Genomic DNA, 15,500 nt, shown 5'->3' on the forward strand with positions numbered 1-15,500 from the left:
AATCGAACTCTCATGGAGATCCGCAGTTGTGAAATAATATCTACGAATATTTCATTAAAATGGTTAGACAAACTTGAATGTTTTTCATTATCAGTGCATAGCTTAGAGGAATGTATGGTCATTTTAAATAAATGTTTTCCGATCACTTGCAAATTACATTGATATGTAAATAGTCTTAAAAGCTCAATCTACAACTGTTAGTTCTGAGGTAAAAGACAATGCTATTGTTTCTTATGTGCACCATAACAATAGTCATCCTACAGACTTCTATAAACGATTTGTGGAGACACATCCGGGTTTTCTGAAGATGTTTGCATCAGCACTTTAGCAACTAATTCCAGGTGAAATAACATAATTAACAACACGCTGGTTTAATTGCTGTAGGCTATACCATGATGGATACTGAGCAAGGCTGATATTTGCGAATATATGTTAGTGCCAAAATGCACATAGACCGAAAGGTCTGACTTTTAATTTATCTGTGCATTACAGTAAATGCAATTTCCTATCAGACATAAAACAATGATTCCGCCACTTGTAACAATGGGGGATGTTTCCATCAGAGACCGGAGCAGTTTTGATCTTAATTGAATTGATTAGACCTACGCTATTAGGCCTACTGAACAATGGAACTACTGTTATAGTTTTTTTGATTGAATAAGCTAAATTTTGAAGAGAAGTGCTCAGGATTGTCAAAGGTTATATGCTCAACTCGTGTTTGTTCTTATTGCCTTCTCAACATATATCTGAAATACTTGTGTAACGTAAAAACAAGCACTACTATTTATCATTAATATCAGTGTGTCCAGACGTCTCATCAGAAATCATATTGTCACTGAAACAAATTATTCTTTATTATTTGTAAAAAATAAAAAACAAAACTGTCTGTTCCTTGGTTGGTAATGTTACGATGAAACATTCGCATTTGAACAGTAAGATGCACTTGATCCGCGGCGTGGGCCATTCATAATTTCTTTTAGACCCGACCAACCTATTCGAAATGACATGTTTTTATTTATTTTTATTTATTCACTTATTTATTTTGCTGCATGAAGAAGTGGTGCTCAAATGCGGGTGATTTGTTTGTTTTTTAGTAAGTTCGTCTCTGCTAACATCGGCTGTTGACAAAGTTTAACAATTAAACATTTGTAGTTACTTGAGTAATACGGTCTAGGAAAGTAAACATGATCAGGATGAGCCTTGCTATCTTGGTGTTATTATCCAGTGATATATATATATATATATATATAGCTGTATATGGTAGTCAGAAATTTAACAATCACAGAATGAAGCTAAAAGTGGTAAGAATTTTACACCACCGTATCATGTCAGTTGTTTAGAAGTATTCCCTAACAACATTCAACTTTAAATGGTTAATAAAAGACGGGGGTATTACTTGTTCTCATAATTGGTAATAAGAATTTGCTGCTATATAGTTTCAATGCGTTGTTTTTTCTGTGGCAATTTTGTTTTGTAAACCGTGTCGCCATCAAACAGATATTAAAACGTTGCATGTCATTGCCCTTGTTGATATCTGCCTCGTATCAAGTTAACTGCTTCAATGTTGTTCATTATATTTAATTTGTTTTAATTTAATGCTCATGAACTATAATAATTTTAGCTCATTTTGGTTTCTACTTCAAGTTTCATATATATTTATATAATCAGTTATATAGGCTAAGTCGATCAACATTACATCCAATTTTTGTTTATGCATTACATTGTTTTCTTAACACAAGTACCCATTGCTCACTGAATTAAATGTTGTTTAATACATCAAAACACGTTACATATATTGCCCATGCAGTTATATTTTAAAACAATCAAAACGAAACCTCCGAAACTCTTTTGTAGTAGCAAAGCGTAGCCTAATGAACTTCCCATTGCTGGACGAAAATGGTCACAAGGTTGCGGGTAACGTTTTTTAAAGTGTTTTAAAGTGATACAAAAAGGAATCAAGTTCATGTATTAGTCGTCTGTTTGTATACATGCTGCGCGTTAAAATGTACGTCCTGCGCCATATAACTTAGTGGTTACTGACTTCATTTGGATCACATCAACACGGTTGCGTGACAGAAAGCGTTTGGAACCTGTGTGCATGGGTTTATCCTCTTAGACCGCGCTTCTCCGCTTAGCCAGCAAATGCTGTGTGATTGAGTAGGGCGAAAGGGGAGGTTGATAGCTGAGGGGAGTCTGGTAGTTTATAGCCGTCAGTCTGGCGGAAGAGGTTCAATTTATGGTAACGAGCGAAAACCACGTACTCCCATAAAATGTATAAGAATTCATTTACGTACGTTTACGAGGCTTGCTATTTCTCTGGCAATCCACATAGCCAGCAATGTGCGCATGCACAGAATTTATGAAGCACTGTTTTAAAATAGCAACCTAATTGGTGCAAATACCTGCAGCATACAGCCATTGATGTCTGTTTTGAGATTTATTTATTTATTTATATATGTATTAACACGATGCAAGTAATCTGCACTGACAACAAGTATTCCCGCGCTGTTACTATCTGAACTGCGGTCAACATCATTACTATCAAACCACAGCTCCTATAAGAACTCTCGCCACGTGACAGGCAGCGCTTTCTAATCCCTTTGAGAACCCGCAGAATGCAGCCTTTCATGTCTTGAAAAGAAAAAAAAACTGGATCTTGGGATCTTGTCAACTAACTTTTAGGTACATGTACCAATAGCGTCCTATTTTGATGTTCTTCAGCAGTTTTCCTCGTCTTTAAAGATAGCCTGCTACAACTTCATTTACCAAGTTAAGATAAAATTTTATTGCGGCTCAGCGGGATACCCTGCGCCATCTTTTGACGTCATGAAGTTCCTCAGGAAGAACTTGAGCTATTCGGGAAAGGAAAAAAAGTCTTCGAGTAAGATAATATAACGCGCCTGCGCACGGAGTGGAAACAAATGGGGTTTAGATAAATTCTTAATACTGTTTATATTTGAAGATGGGGGTGGGTGGCTCCGTGGGGGTCGGGCTGAAAATATTTCAAACAACAAAAATATAATGAAATTTGCGGCGGTATATCTTTTATGCCGGGAACGTTTTTCAAGCCACATGTATACGGTCTATACACATGCTAAGTGATCATAATAATAGGTGCGAAACGTCCACAGACAACATTTTTATAGCTTTACCGTGTTAAACATCCTAAATCCGACACAGTAGGCTGGTAAATATTGGAGCAAGCCCCAGTTGTTTTAAATTTGAAGGCAAGATTGGCCTATATCATGTGGTTACTGCAACATGACTTCATGGACATCATTCATGGCATCACCTAATTTATTTGCTGAGGCTAGAGCAACAAGAAATGTTCACTTTCTTCACATTTAATGTATGCATATTTATACTGTGTTATATTAAATGAAGATATTCAATGTAATCGACGCATACATTTAGCTGAGCTTATATAGCCTGGCCTGTATATAAGCACATATACACGTATGGAGCAACGTGAGTGCACATCATTTTAACACCTTTATTATTCTTTAGAATGTATTGCGATTTACCGATGGGCTAAGGGTGTTTTTACACAACGTGGGCACACATGACATAATCGTGCACGTAACCTTAGTCGTTGCTGTGATGCTCTCTTCTTACATCAGGCAGCGTGAGGCAGAATATAATATCAACACTTACCAACTTTTACATACCACATTTCTGCTGCTCAAGTTTCAGAAAGTGTCCAGAAAGATAATAAATGATTCGTTTCGGGTTTTGTAAGACGTATACAGGTTTTTTTATTTTTAAATATATAACACCGTTTTTATAATAATCACAGCAGAGAGTTTAGGTGTGCATTTTCCTTCGAGTGAACGTGCGAACAGAAGCACCAGTTAACGTTCGGCAACAAAACTTTCCCTCCCTCTCTACAGAAACAAGATGCTAAGATGGCGCCTTCTCACTGTCAAGTTCAAGTCGCCTGCCGACTCTTTTAAACACATCTTTCAAACGAAGAACAAAATACTGTAGCTATAGAAAAGGGCGATTTAAATAAGAAATAACAAGTTTTCACTTGGTAGTTTTATCATGTTTCATGATTTTAATTTCAGTCAAAATGTATATTCACATTTCCTCATAAATAGTTTGTAAAACAAACAAACCAACAAACAATAAGGCTACTTCCAAAAAGTACAAGGAACCTCAGTCTCCTTTTATTTAATTCCGAATAAGCGTAGTATTATCATTTGCCTCGAATGTGGCACAGTGACACAGTTCATCAGTCAAATGTTTGCTCTTCAGGAATATCTTCGCGCGTGACCCATTTCCTCCAAAAGTGTTACAACATCACATTCTAGTTCCTTTTATACATCAGAAATACATTCTGACACGACTCCAGGGCATGGGATGTCCAGGCGGTTAAAATAAAGTTTATTTATTTTTAAATTAAGGTATAGAAAATAGTATATAAAACATATATTCAGTAAATCATTTAAATAAGATTTAATATATCGCTGTCACATACGAGGTACTCTTTCTTTTTTGAAAGTAGTGCTGGTGGTTTGAAATCATTTTCATAAGCACAATATATTTTGTATATGCATAAGATTCAATTTGTAAAAATAGGTTACAATGCAATGTTGTAACTCTTTGTGCCACGTTAACACATTTTCCCTCATCCGACATATCTATTATTCTTCAGACTAGGTATGGTTTATACAAACACGTTTTTGAAAGCTTATTCACATAAAACAAGCAAATGTGTAATAAACCCGTTCTATTTGTAACACCACATTACTTAAACACAAATTACACCCTCAGTTTTTACATAAGAACTACATTTAAAACAATGCAAGCTGACAGACAAAACTTTTTTTATTATTTTAAAGTTACTGTGCCGTGACAGTTTATTGTCGATGATGCATACATTGAAACACTTACTTGCATCTACAAAGACATGGGTGGCGTGGGACCATAAATAATAGACGACCATATTCACTGGTGCGTTTGGGTATTTGACCCCAAATACTCATTTTGCTGTCGCCCTTGTTTAGAATTTACGGCTGGGAACTATATGCACTTAACTGCATAACATATAGGATAATTTTATCAGAGTGCAACGGGGCAATGTGTATACATGGCTGCTAAGGGAGTCTTCTAAACGCGCGTAATGGAGTGATGTTTGTACAAATGAAGCCTACACTCTGATGCCAAAAGTAAACTAAAGTAAATTACATAAAAATAATAATAATTTGACTAAAGTGAGAAGGACATTGACAGAAAAGAATGTGTACATGACAGTTCGCCATCCCACTAGATCATATCAGCTTTACATAATCTGTTATACAGGTATATCAGTGGCCTCACAAGATAAAACAGTGTCGATGGGAAAAACAAAAACAAAACAGCATTATATGGACAAATGTCAATCCATAATATTTATATAATTGCTATTTTTGAGATCTAAATAAGACACATTTATTTAAAAAAGATACAATCGTAATATGTGAGTTTGAAATTTGATCATTTATAATGTTAAGCTGGTTATGACCCAAAACTGTACATCGTCTTGTTAGAAAACATTTCCATAAATAGCATTTCAGTTTCGGAACTTACTCTGGCAATTAAATTACAAATTGATAAATATGGCATCATGGATATGTATTTACATAATTATTAACAAAAGGCAACGGTATATGCAACGGTAACAATCGTAATCTAATACCACATTTCTCCACCTGAAAACGGACTTTGACAACAAATTCGACCCCATCAAACAAGGAAAATACATTCACGAGTATATATTTATTTATTATTTATTCTTTTTTTGTTCAAGTTCAAGACAAGACTTTGGCACGTTTCTTAAGACTGTTTGAAGGTTTAACAATCAATTCAAAGGCGACATAAGCATCACCCTAATATAAAAGACCGTGAAAGATTCTTCCCTTTCCCATTATTTTTAAATAAAAAATTTGTGAAAAACATAAAATGAAAAATAAAATAATTATCTGAAATTTGAAAACTACCAAGGGAAAAAGCCTTTTAAATTTTTAGAAAGAACGATTTTATTATTTATGTTTTGTTCAAACTTGGAATAAAAGTCAAATTTAGAATCCTGAGAATGGAGGAGGCCTGCGGTTGGCTAGCGGACCTGCTATCTCATCTCCTCAAAAATGTTTTCCAATCCCATTATGTACACCTTGATGTGAGTGGTTTTTAAAGGTTCCTTAACCTTTTGGTCCACATTGAGAACCCTGTTTTCTCAGTTTCAAACGTACCATTCATTAAAGTTGGGCGGAAGTCCGTCACTGTGTGCTGAAGTGTTTTGCACGGCTGATGGGGGTGTTTTTGTCGGGTCTTCAGTGTTGGTTGACACTAGAGCTGGTGGTGTGGACGACTCATATCCAGAACTTGCAGCTGGAGAAGACTCTGAACCTTGAGACTCGTGCACCTACAAAAATAACAGCAATAAGTACACAGCAAAAACTGTAATACTCTAATATTGTATGTAAACACCAGGTGTGAAACAAAATGTCGAATACAGCAACTGTTGCAGTTTCCTTAACACTTTTGGAGCAACGAACTGTTCTATTTTTTTTCTAAAAATAAATTAATTTATCCATTCACCAAGGGGCGCTCATATTATTATCATATCACAATAGCTAACAAAAACCAGTGAAGACATTAGCAAACAACTCAAAATGAAGGATTGTGTTAATCTTAGGCCTATGTTTATATGGTTGTTGTGCAAATTCTGTATTTGTGTTCTTTTTGTAGGGGGCTGTAAATTGTAACCATAACACATACTGATAGATAGTGTAACGTTACTCATTTGTTGTTGTCTCTGGACTCGCCCACGTCAATACATACATACCCCAGCAGATAAACAGTTAATTACCTTCATGTGTTTCCTGAGAGAGCTTGGATGTGTGTAGGACTTGTCGCACACTTTGCAGATGTACGGCTTGTCCGACGTGTGCACGTGCATGTGCTTTTTTCTGTCGCTGCTGTTTGCAAAGCGTCTGTCGCAGCCATCGAATTCACACTTAAACGGCTTTTCACCTGCAAGATAACACGTATAAAGTAAATACAGAATCTCTTTAGTTCATTTACGGTCAATCGAATCCACCCGCCACAGTAGCCTACAGCACATTATTTACTACTTGCTGAAAGAGTAAAACCGTTTAACGGGGACAAGTCTTGCGACTAGGCTACTCAGTAGAATCAGACGAGGATATCCACCCAGTTTAACAGCATACACGTGTAATTAAACTTACGAGATCTAACTCACAAAATTTGCAGGAATGCGGTTTGATTTATTAGATAGCCCACTTCGTCATGGAAATACTCATTGCTTTTTGTCAGTGTCGTAGGCTATGTGTAGTTTTCGTAAAGATACATTTTAAGTAAAAAAAAATAAAAATAAACGAAGCTATTTAAAAGACATGATTTAATGATTCCGTGTGTTTAAAAGAAAAAAAGACCACCACAGAAAAGACAAAAGTGTAAATTTCATCAAAAACTTTCAGCGGAGGTAGACTAATAGCTTCACACGACGACTGTCCCCGGCTAATACACAAATTAAGAGTCGCAACAAAGCATTAGGCTTTGACCAAACGTAGTAGGAACAGCTTTTCAAACAAGCAAACATCCGTCGCCTTATTTAATACGAGTTATTTGTATTTAAATTCTTTAAAAGTAGGTTTACAATCTACAATCTACATTTGTTTGTTTAAATAGCCTGCTATGTGCAAACCTTTCTAAACTAGCTCGAAAACAACAACAAATAATCCAAGGCCTCAGATTTCCCACAACAGGTCGCACAAGAGTGTATTCGTTAGCACAGATCTCACTTTACCAACAACACGAAATAAAATAGTTTTTTTAATTAATGTTTTTTTTTTTTTTTTTTTTTTTTACCTGTATGGGTTCTTTTGTGAATTTTTAAATTTTCCGATCTGGCAAATATTTTTCCACAGCCAGGGAAGGGGCAGGGGAACGGTTTCTCCCCAGTATGCACTCTGATATGGTTCACGAGTTTGTATTTGGCCTTAAAAGATTTCCCTTCTCGGGGACAGTCCTCCCAGAAGCAAATGTGGTTACTTTGTTCGGGACCGCCAACGTGTTCCATTGAGACGTGTGTCACCATCTCGTGCATTGTACTGAAAGTCCTGTCGCAAGTCTTTTTGGGTCTGTTCATCTGGTTCTCATCTATCCACTTGCATGACATTTCTTGTTTAATGGGCTGCCTCATATATCTAAAGAAAGCTCCCGGACCATGGTGTGTTGGTACGTTCATCCCCATGTTCATGTTGATCGGATGGTTGTAGTTGTGCAGCTGGGCAGTGCCGTATGGATCCGTCCTGGGGCTGGCAACCGGGCGGTAAGGATCAGGTCTTCCGAAAATGTCCCCGCGTAAACCCAGATGCATTTGACTGTTGACTACATGTCCACTTGGAGACGTGTGGCTCACGGTCTGCTCATGTAACCCGGGAAACAAGAGATGTCCCGGATTTTCCGAGATTCCAGGGGGTCCATGCAGACTCCCTGCCGAAGCACTAAAGATCCCATGCTGAGCGCTCGCAGCTGCGGATTCACCAATGCCTGCGCCTCGGTTTCTGAACAAAAAGTCCCGAGTTGAATTGAACGCTCCCCCGCCGTACGAACCCACCTGCCCGCCGTGGTGGTGTCCGAGGGCAGCTGCGTATCCGGAGGCTTGTGGGGTGAACGCGGAGGTTTGGCTGGAAGCTAGATCGTGAGTTACGGGGCTAAGTTTGAAAGCTGCGGAATGGGGTGAATCTCCGAAGGGATTGAGCCCTAGAGCTGAGTCTCTGTTCCCTATATCATGGTGTCTTGGCGTTCCGAAGCCCCCAACTCCTAGAGCCGAGAATTGAGGACCGCTGTCAAGAAGCATAGTCATTGGAATCAATTGACGAAGTAAAACGAGGGAAAAGGATAAATAACAATAAACCCAGGCACGCGACGTTCTGTTAAACAACGCAGAATTGTAATTCACTTTTGTTTGGTTTAGGTCAGAATTTAAATGCAGAATGTAAAAAGAACGAAAATAACTTGAATACCAATCCTTGTCACAGTAACCGGGGGAGAAAAAAAACTCCTGCAACAGATCCTTGAGAAAGAGGATCAAACTTTCCCCCCCTCTCCAGGCGAATGATGTCCTTGGACTGATAAAGTCAATCACTCACTCCTTGCACATAAATGAGCTCGCGAGGCAGCTCTACGTTATCCAATGAGAGCTGGACTCCCTCCTTGGCACGTGACCACAGCAGCGCAAGTTAATTGGCTAGTTCTCTGTTGATTGGCACAGTTGAGTATTGAAAATGGCAGTTCATTTCAACGCTTCAATTTGATTGGTCAGTCGAGGCATTATTTGCAGGTAAGGCTACAGGATATTGTTGCGCTTTAATGATGTTGTCCCTTATATGTACGTCAGCTGATTTGAAACTTGTATAAATACTATTCAAAAAGTTAAAATTACAGACGTGCATCTGCGTTTTGTCTAGTTTTTTTTTTAACCTATATGTCGAGTTTCAAATGTAGTGTATATGTAGCTTAATATGAAGTAAACTAATGTAATCCGGGCAGTTTTGATTAAAACCACAAAACTGACCGTTTTCCCGACATGACTAGCTAATTACGAAGCTTTTACCTGTCCTTTCGAATCTGTAGGCTAATGTCCACCAGTGCTCCAAAAATGTCCCCTGGTGTAGGCTACAAGGCAAGCTATAAAACATCCATGCTACGTGAAATATTGGTAAGTTGGGAACAATAAAACTAGTAACCTTTTAAACCTAAAAATGGCGCTGCTTTTTAAATCCCTTGACGTCTTGTTTTAACTTTAACGCTTGCTTACACTCATTTTTATGCTATTCGTCAGGAATTCACAATTTCAGTTAGGATACAAATCACAAATCCATTCATTCAAATCTGAACAAGTTATTAAAACAAGTTTTCATAAACCCGTTATTTTAATTGATACAGTAATTTGAAAACAAGACAAAGTAGATTACGCTGCTCAAATTGAAGAAATGCAGTCTAGTCTCAGTTTGAATTGATTTTGACATGAAAGCTTGCACTTTATGTTCGTTTCTTCATTTTGTGAAAGTATTAATTTGAGTATTTTCTTATTTTCAATTATTTGTTATATTTTGTAAATTTAATTTATCGTTGTTTTAAGTATGTTTAGCAGAATTACGGAATGTGCTTTCCTTTCAGTCGCGTGGGGTGGGGAGTGTAGGGGGCGGCATTTTATTCCAAAGCTCCATAGGGCGTAGAACGACAGAATAAAAGACAGAAAGAAAGATGGCAGTAATTGTAATATCCTCAGATTTTTGCCAAGCCAAAAAACCTCGCGCTATTGAGCGAGTTTCACAAGGTTGCCGCCGACTCGCTGCAGGAAACGTAAAATCTGATCAAGTTCAGAGACGCATTGAGTGCTTCAAGCAGAGCTTTGTAACTCCAAGCCTTTCACATCCCCCTTTTCCCTGCACTCTGTACCAGGAAGGAGTTCACATTCTTTATTTTAGAGATCTGGGAAAAAGAAAAAGAGAACATTTTTCAAATCAGTACTCCATTGCACATTAGTCCTGCACCTACCATGTATTCTTTCCTACAACACTTTCTTCGAGAATAGTCTTATGTTGTGAGGTGAGTTAACTACCATTTCATTTGTAGCCTAATATTTAGATGCTTTTTATATTTTTAGTTATTTATTTATTGATGTTACGGTAGTTTTATTACAACAGAATGGGACCAGCGACCAGTTAGGAATAGGATGACTGCATTTAGCGCAATGTATAAAGAAAATAACAAGTTTATTTGGTCATAACACGAAGATGATGCTATATCACGTGCGTGGCCTACGTAAGAAAGAAAAATGTGGTTCATTTTTTAATTATTTATTAGGAACCCTGTATCTCGTATAGGTCTACTAGTCCTGGTAATGGTTAACTGTGATCAGTTAATCTGTCAATTTACGCGAGAAGATTTGAACTATTCTCTAATTCTATTGCTTCGGTACCTGGTAACTTAAAGGAAAACTAACAGATATACAAATCTCTCACTCCCCCCCCCCCTCTTTCTCTCTCTTTCATTCTCGCTGTCGTTCGCCTTTCGCACACACATTCTCTCTCTCTCTCTCTCTCTCTCTCTCTCTCTCTCTCTCTCACACGCACACACACACACACACACTCACACACTCACACTCATACTCATACACACGCGCGCGGAGAGGGTACATGCAAGTTTGGCGATAAATACGCTGCGAAGTCTTAAAGCTTAAAATTTATGGCGACCTTCCTGAACTTTCACAAGTGACAGGCAGTTAAGTTTTCTTAACTTTTCCTCTTACATATTTTATTAGCTTGTTGAAACGAAAGGACTCACTAGGGTTATTGTGTATGGTATGTTCACAGTCAAGAGTGTAGCTATAAAATAATTAACGACAAGAAGCACGTGCACTGTTGTCTCTATAACAAGAAAGCATAATTCAATTAGAGCATCAACCAACTATTCTGCTCTATTAGGGGTCTGCAGTTGCAGACTATATAGGGCAAAACAAGGGCAGTGACCTTTGGCTGCAAAAAAGGCCCCGTGTTGTTCCAGGTTACTGTCTTCAGAAAATAATCTAAAGCAACTGTTGCTCACCAAAGAGCCCAGCACATATTATGGGATATCATAAAACAGCCTATTCTCCCGATGTTCTTGAATTTCAGAGGAATAAATTCCTCCAGATGTCCGGAATGTGGCGGTTGTTCAAAACAGCCTCTCCCGTGTTTCCTTCTCGAATGCTTTAGTATTAGGTTTAATACACAAACTTTTAAAGTTATATAACAACAACAACAACAACAACGATGATAATGATGATGATGAGGATGGTGGTGGTGATATTGATGATGATGATGCATGGTTGATTGATTGAAATTCTTTATTGATCATTAAAATACAAGTTCTTCTTTATTATGTCCCCTTAGACGTAGCTTACCTTAGATGTAACTTAGCCTGCAAAGATCTGGGTGCCATTGAGTCCCCCAGCTTTGCAGTTAGACTTTGACTTTGAATGCGGAATTTAAACAGGACCTATTTTGTCGCATCAGGTTAGACTGTGGTTGTAATGGAGGAAAACATGTTCTATGTGTGCATTCTGTAAATACTGAATATACGCTGTTCTTATATTTGTAGTAAATATGAAAAGATTTAAATATTTGTACTCAGTTCAGCATGCTTATAGAAAAAGCTGTTAGACATGGTGTGTCTGCTTAGAATGGCAAGAGGAGTGAATTAGTATTCATTTTCTCTCAATACAGGTACTACTACTAGTACTGCTATTACTATTACTACCATTAACAACAACGTTTTGTTATGATGGTTATGATGATTATTATTAAATAATAATAATAATAATAATAATAGATACAATATGCCCCAGAATTACTAGTCTCAATAATCAGTGATGAATTAAATTCTGCTCTGTTGTCCTTTTTAGGCGTTTTTCTCCCCAATGTAGAATCGCTTAATTTTGTTGTAATGCGTTGCATGGCGCCCATAGACAGATATGGATGATAAAAATACCTTTCATGTGGATACAATTTAAGATAAAATATGTGTAGTTCTGTTCGCTTACTGATGAAAGCTATTCCACCGTCATTGTACAATGTTGTCTAGTAACACTTAAAGGATGGAAAGTTTCAATGTTTTTATGTTTCTTGCTGCTTCACATGTAGGTCTATAATTAGTTCACGGATGAAATAAATTTTTTGCTATAGTTAAATTTTACTCATGTTGTCCTCCCTTTTCGTTTGTGATTTCTTTTTTCAACCAATTTCTTTTTTTACCAAAACACATCTTGCCTGTTGCCATGAAAGATAAAGAGGTTTACTCCATCTGCTCACCTTGAAGCGAAGGAGCTCAGAGAATGTATCTTCGTGCGCGTGTCCTTAGATGTATTTTTTCATGACACTTGACAGCCAAATGCTCAATTATATTTAACAAAATTTTGTTTATATATACGCAATATGTTCATGTGTTGATACGTTGTCTCTGTGATTCATATTTAAAGAAACTTATTTTGTGATTATATTTATTTGTGGAAGGATGTTGAGGCCTTCAGATTTGTACTGCCTTGAGCATGCGCAAAAGCGTTCTTGGAGGAAGTCGGACTTGTATGTAGAGCTAATAAAAGGTGGGACTTCAAAAAAGCGTTACTTTTTATCCTTCGCATTCTTTATATAAGCCTAGTTAATAGTTAATGTTCTGCACGGTCGCCTTCATCGGTATTACTCATACAAACATTCGGAGCATAGCTAGTAAATAAAACGAACCTGCGAATATGATCGGAATTATAGACAGCGAATAGAGGGATATATCAGTGAATAAATAACAATGGATTTTAAAGCACATAATAATTCACTTGCATAATGACAAAGTCTTTAAAATGTACAAAATGTACTGATCCGAAATAACAAGGAAACATATTACTTTGGTTGTCTATATTGCTGTTTTAAATGGTCAATTTTACTTAGGAGGAAATAATTTTCTTTTCCATATGGCTGAAATCAAAATGTGAAGAACTTGCTATCAAAAATTCGTTGGAGATGCCTTCTAATTGCATAGTGTATTTCCGAATTTCATACAGCTAGAAGGCGCGGGCTCCACAGGTTTATTTCTAAGGGACTTCTGCACAGCATTTAACCCAATAGGTACCAAGCGAAAAAATAAAAGTTATACACCTTCCGCAGTTGAATGGAAATTTTCACCATGGGTTATGTCATTCAATAAACAATGTGATCAGTATTTTTTTTAAATGCAAGACAGTACAGAATTAGTAATTTCTGATAGAGAAACATTGTGCTCGGCACCATTTGCATTTAAAGGACAAAGCATAAATAACTCGATAAAGTATTTTGAGGAAATGAATGACTCATTTTGTGATTATCTGGATTGATTATTTGAATAGCATGTGGTTGTTGTGCTCTCTTTGCGTTGCTCCTAATCAATTTTCTTGTATCGGACACGATCTCGATGTTCCAGGAACGATTCAGCAGGGACACTACGGATATTTCCAAATCTTCAATTTTCAAATTATTGTTACTTGTCATTTTAAGGAATGGGTCTTTATATTGAAGAATAGTATGAACTTGAAAAAGCATTTTTTCATATTGTTGCATACATTGAAATATAGTAAGTTTGAATTTAAAGTGTTTTTCAGCATCTTTCAGACAATGCTTGGTAATGGCCTGAACAAAATAAACAACAATGTATGACATTTAAGTTTTAAATAAATCGTCCATTGAAATTATTTATTTACCTGCCGATCAATGAGCTTATTGCATCTTGTTCAAAATATCTAAAAATTAAAAGTCATGCCAACTAAAAACAGGTTAAGTGGACTCAACATTTAGGTACAGAAGTTCACCTTCAAAATCTTAAATTTAGCAAAAAGGAAAATCACACACACACACACACGCACACATATATATATAGAGACAGAGAGAGAGAGAGAGAGAGGGGTTCATTTTATATGAATTATTAATTAGTATGAATACCATATGGGATGTGGGTGTGATGCTTACAAATATATGAAGGCGCGCAGGTTACCCATCAAAGCGAAAATAGAAAAAGAAGTCATGTAGAAATCCTACTTTTTTCATCTTTTATATATTGTTTAGGAAGGTTGTTTTATTGCATGAATGGCAACTTCATGCCATCTTACATCTTGCCTGTTGTCTCTTGTTGGTTCGCTTCGACGTTTTGTAGAGGCTGTGTGGGTGTATTATGCTCAGGTGCATTAAAGTGTTAATATGAGTCAGGCACCGTCAAAGCAAGGCCTTGCCAGGAATGCCACTTTAACTCTGAGCCACTTTACTGTGTGCGGTCTATCTAACAACGTAACATGTAGTAGGCGAGAGTGCAAACTGAAGTGGAATGCTCATGAGCCTTTTAATTACCTTCAAATGGTTATTAAGGCTAATGGGCTGCTTGCGTGCAAATATCACTCACTGCATTTATGTCTGTCAACAAACGTCATCCTTAGACCCCATTATCTGTCATGTGATGTTATGCCATTACAATGACTGCTTTTTGCATCTCTTGATAAATAAAGATGACATGGGTCACTGAGAGAATATATACATTCTTACTTCATACACACACGCACACACACACACACACTCTACACCACACCAATAATGTTTAACTTTATTTAAACCATTGAAAAATACTTGGTCAGGTGAGTGACTTGATAATCATACATTTCTTCCTTTTCACTTTTATTGTTTCAAAATGTATAAATGTAAAGAACCTGGAAGACAAAGAGCGAAGAGACATTTTCCCCCAATAGCCTGAAGACTCATGTCCAGAAGTTAGCAAAGGTGTTACGATGAGTAAAATCTTTTTTGTAAGAGGAAAAGCTACAGTGACAACGAATAATAACAACTGTGCAGTTGTGTTTACTGTTATATATGCGATTTCCTATGGTTTGACCCTGAGGATAAGACTATATTGTCCCTCTGTCTTCTGTATAACCA

At 37.0% G+C, this 15,500-nt stretch overlaps 1 protein-coding gene and 1 long non-coding RNA gene across 3 annotated transcripts in view; one reads left to right on the forward strand and one right to left on the reverse strand.

Annotated features, from left to right (window-relative positions):
• Positions 1–4,034: 4,034 nt before the first annotated feature.
• Positions 4,035–9,164, reverse strand: zic3 (zic family member 3 heterotaxy 1 (odd-paired homolog, Drosophila)). The gene is made up of 3 exons (XM_035409022.1): positions 7,876–9,164; positions 6,854–7,017; positions 4,035–6,406 (listed from the first exon to the last, which is right to left on the reverse strand). Exons 1-3 carry the CDS (start codon positions 8,873–8,875, stop codon positions 6,224–6,226), a joined length of 1,347 nt encoding a protein of 448 aa, XP_035264913.1. The 5' UTR covers positions 8,876–9,164; the 3' UTR covers positions 4,035–6,223.
• Positions 9,165–9,245: 81 nt separating this feature from the next.
• Positions 9,246–15,500, forward strand: part of LOC118222995 — a 47,291-nt gene continuing 41,036 nt past the window's right edge. The window contains exons 1-2 of one of the 2 annotated variants that reach the window (XR_004764375.1): positions 9,246–9,352; positions 9,646–9,730. This is a non-coding gene — a long non-coding RNA (uncharacterized LOC118222995). The remainder of the gene's footprint in view (positions 9,353–9,645; positions 9,731–15,500) is intronic. The other variant, XR_004764374.1, reaches the window with a different exon arrangement.

This window comes from Anguilla anguilla, chromosome 3 (genome assembly GCF_013347855.1).
Source record: "Anguilla anguilla isolate fAngAng1 chromosome 3, fAngAng1.pri, whole genome shotgun sequence".
Taxonomy (NCBI): Eukaryota; Metazoa; Chordata; class Actinopteri; order Anguilliformes; family Anguillidae; genus Anguilla; species Anguilla anguilla.

What these genes read in the sequence shown, in the direction of transcription:
- zic3 (XM_035409022.1), bottom strand. Translation starts at nt 8,875, where the DNA reads ATGACTATGCTTCTTGACAGCGGTCCTCAATTCTCGGCTCTAGGAGTT. An exon ending in TCACAAAAGAACCCATACAG is followed by an intron (nt 7,018 to 7,875) that starts GTAAAAAAAAAA and finishes GTTATCTTGCAG; the next exon opens with GTGAAAAGCCGTTTAAGTGT. An exon ending in CTCTCAGGAAACACATGAAG is followed by an intron (nt 6,407 to 6,853) that starts GTAATTAACTGT and finishes TTATTTTTGTAG; the next exon opens with GTGCACGAGTCTCAAGGTTC.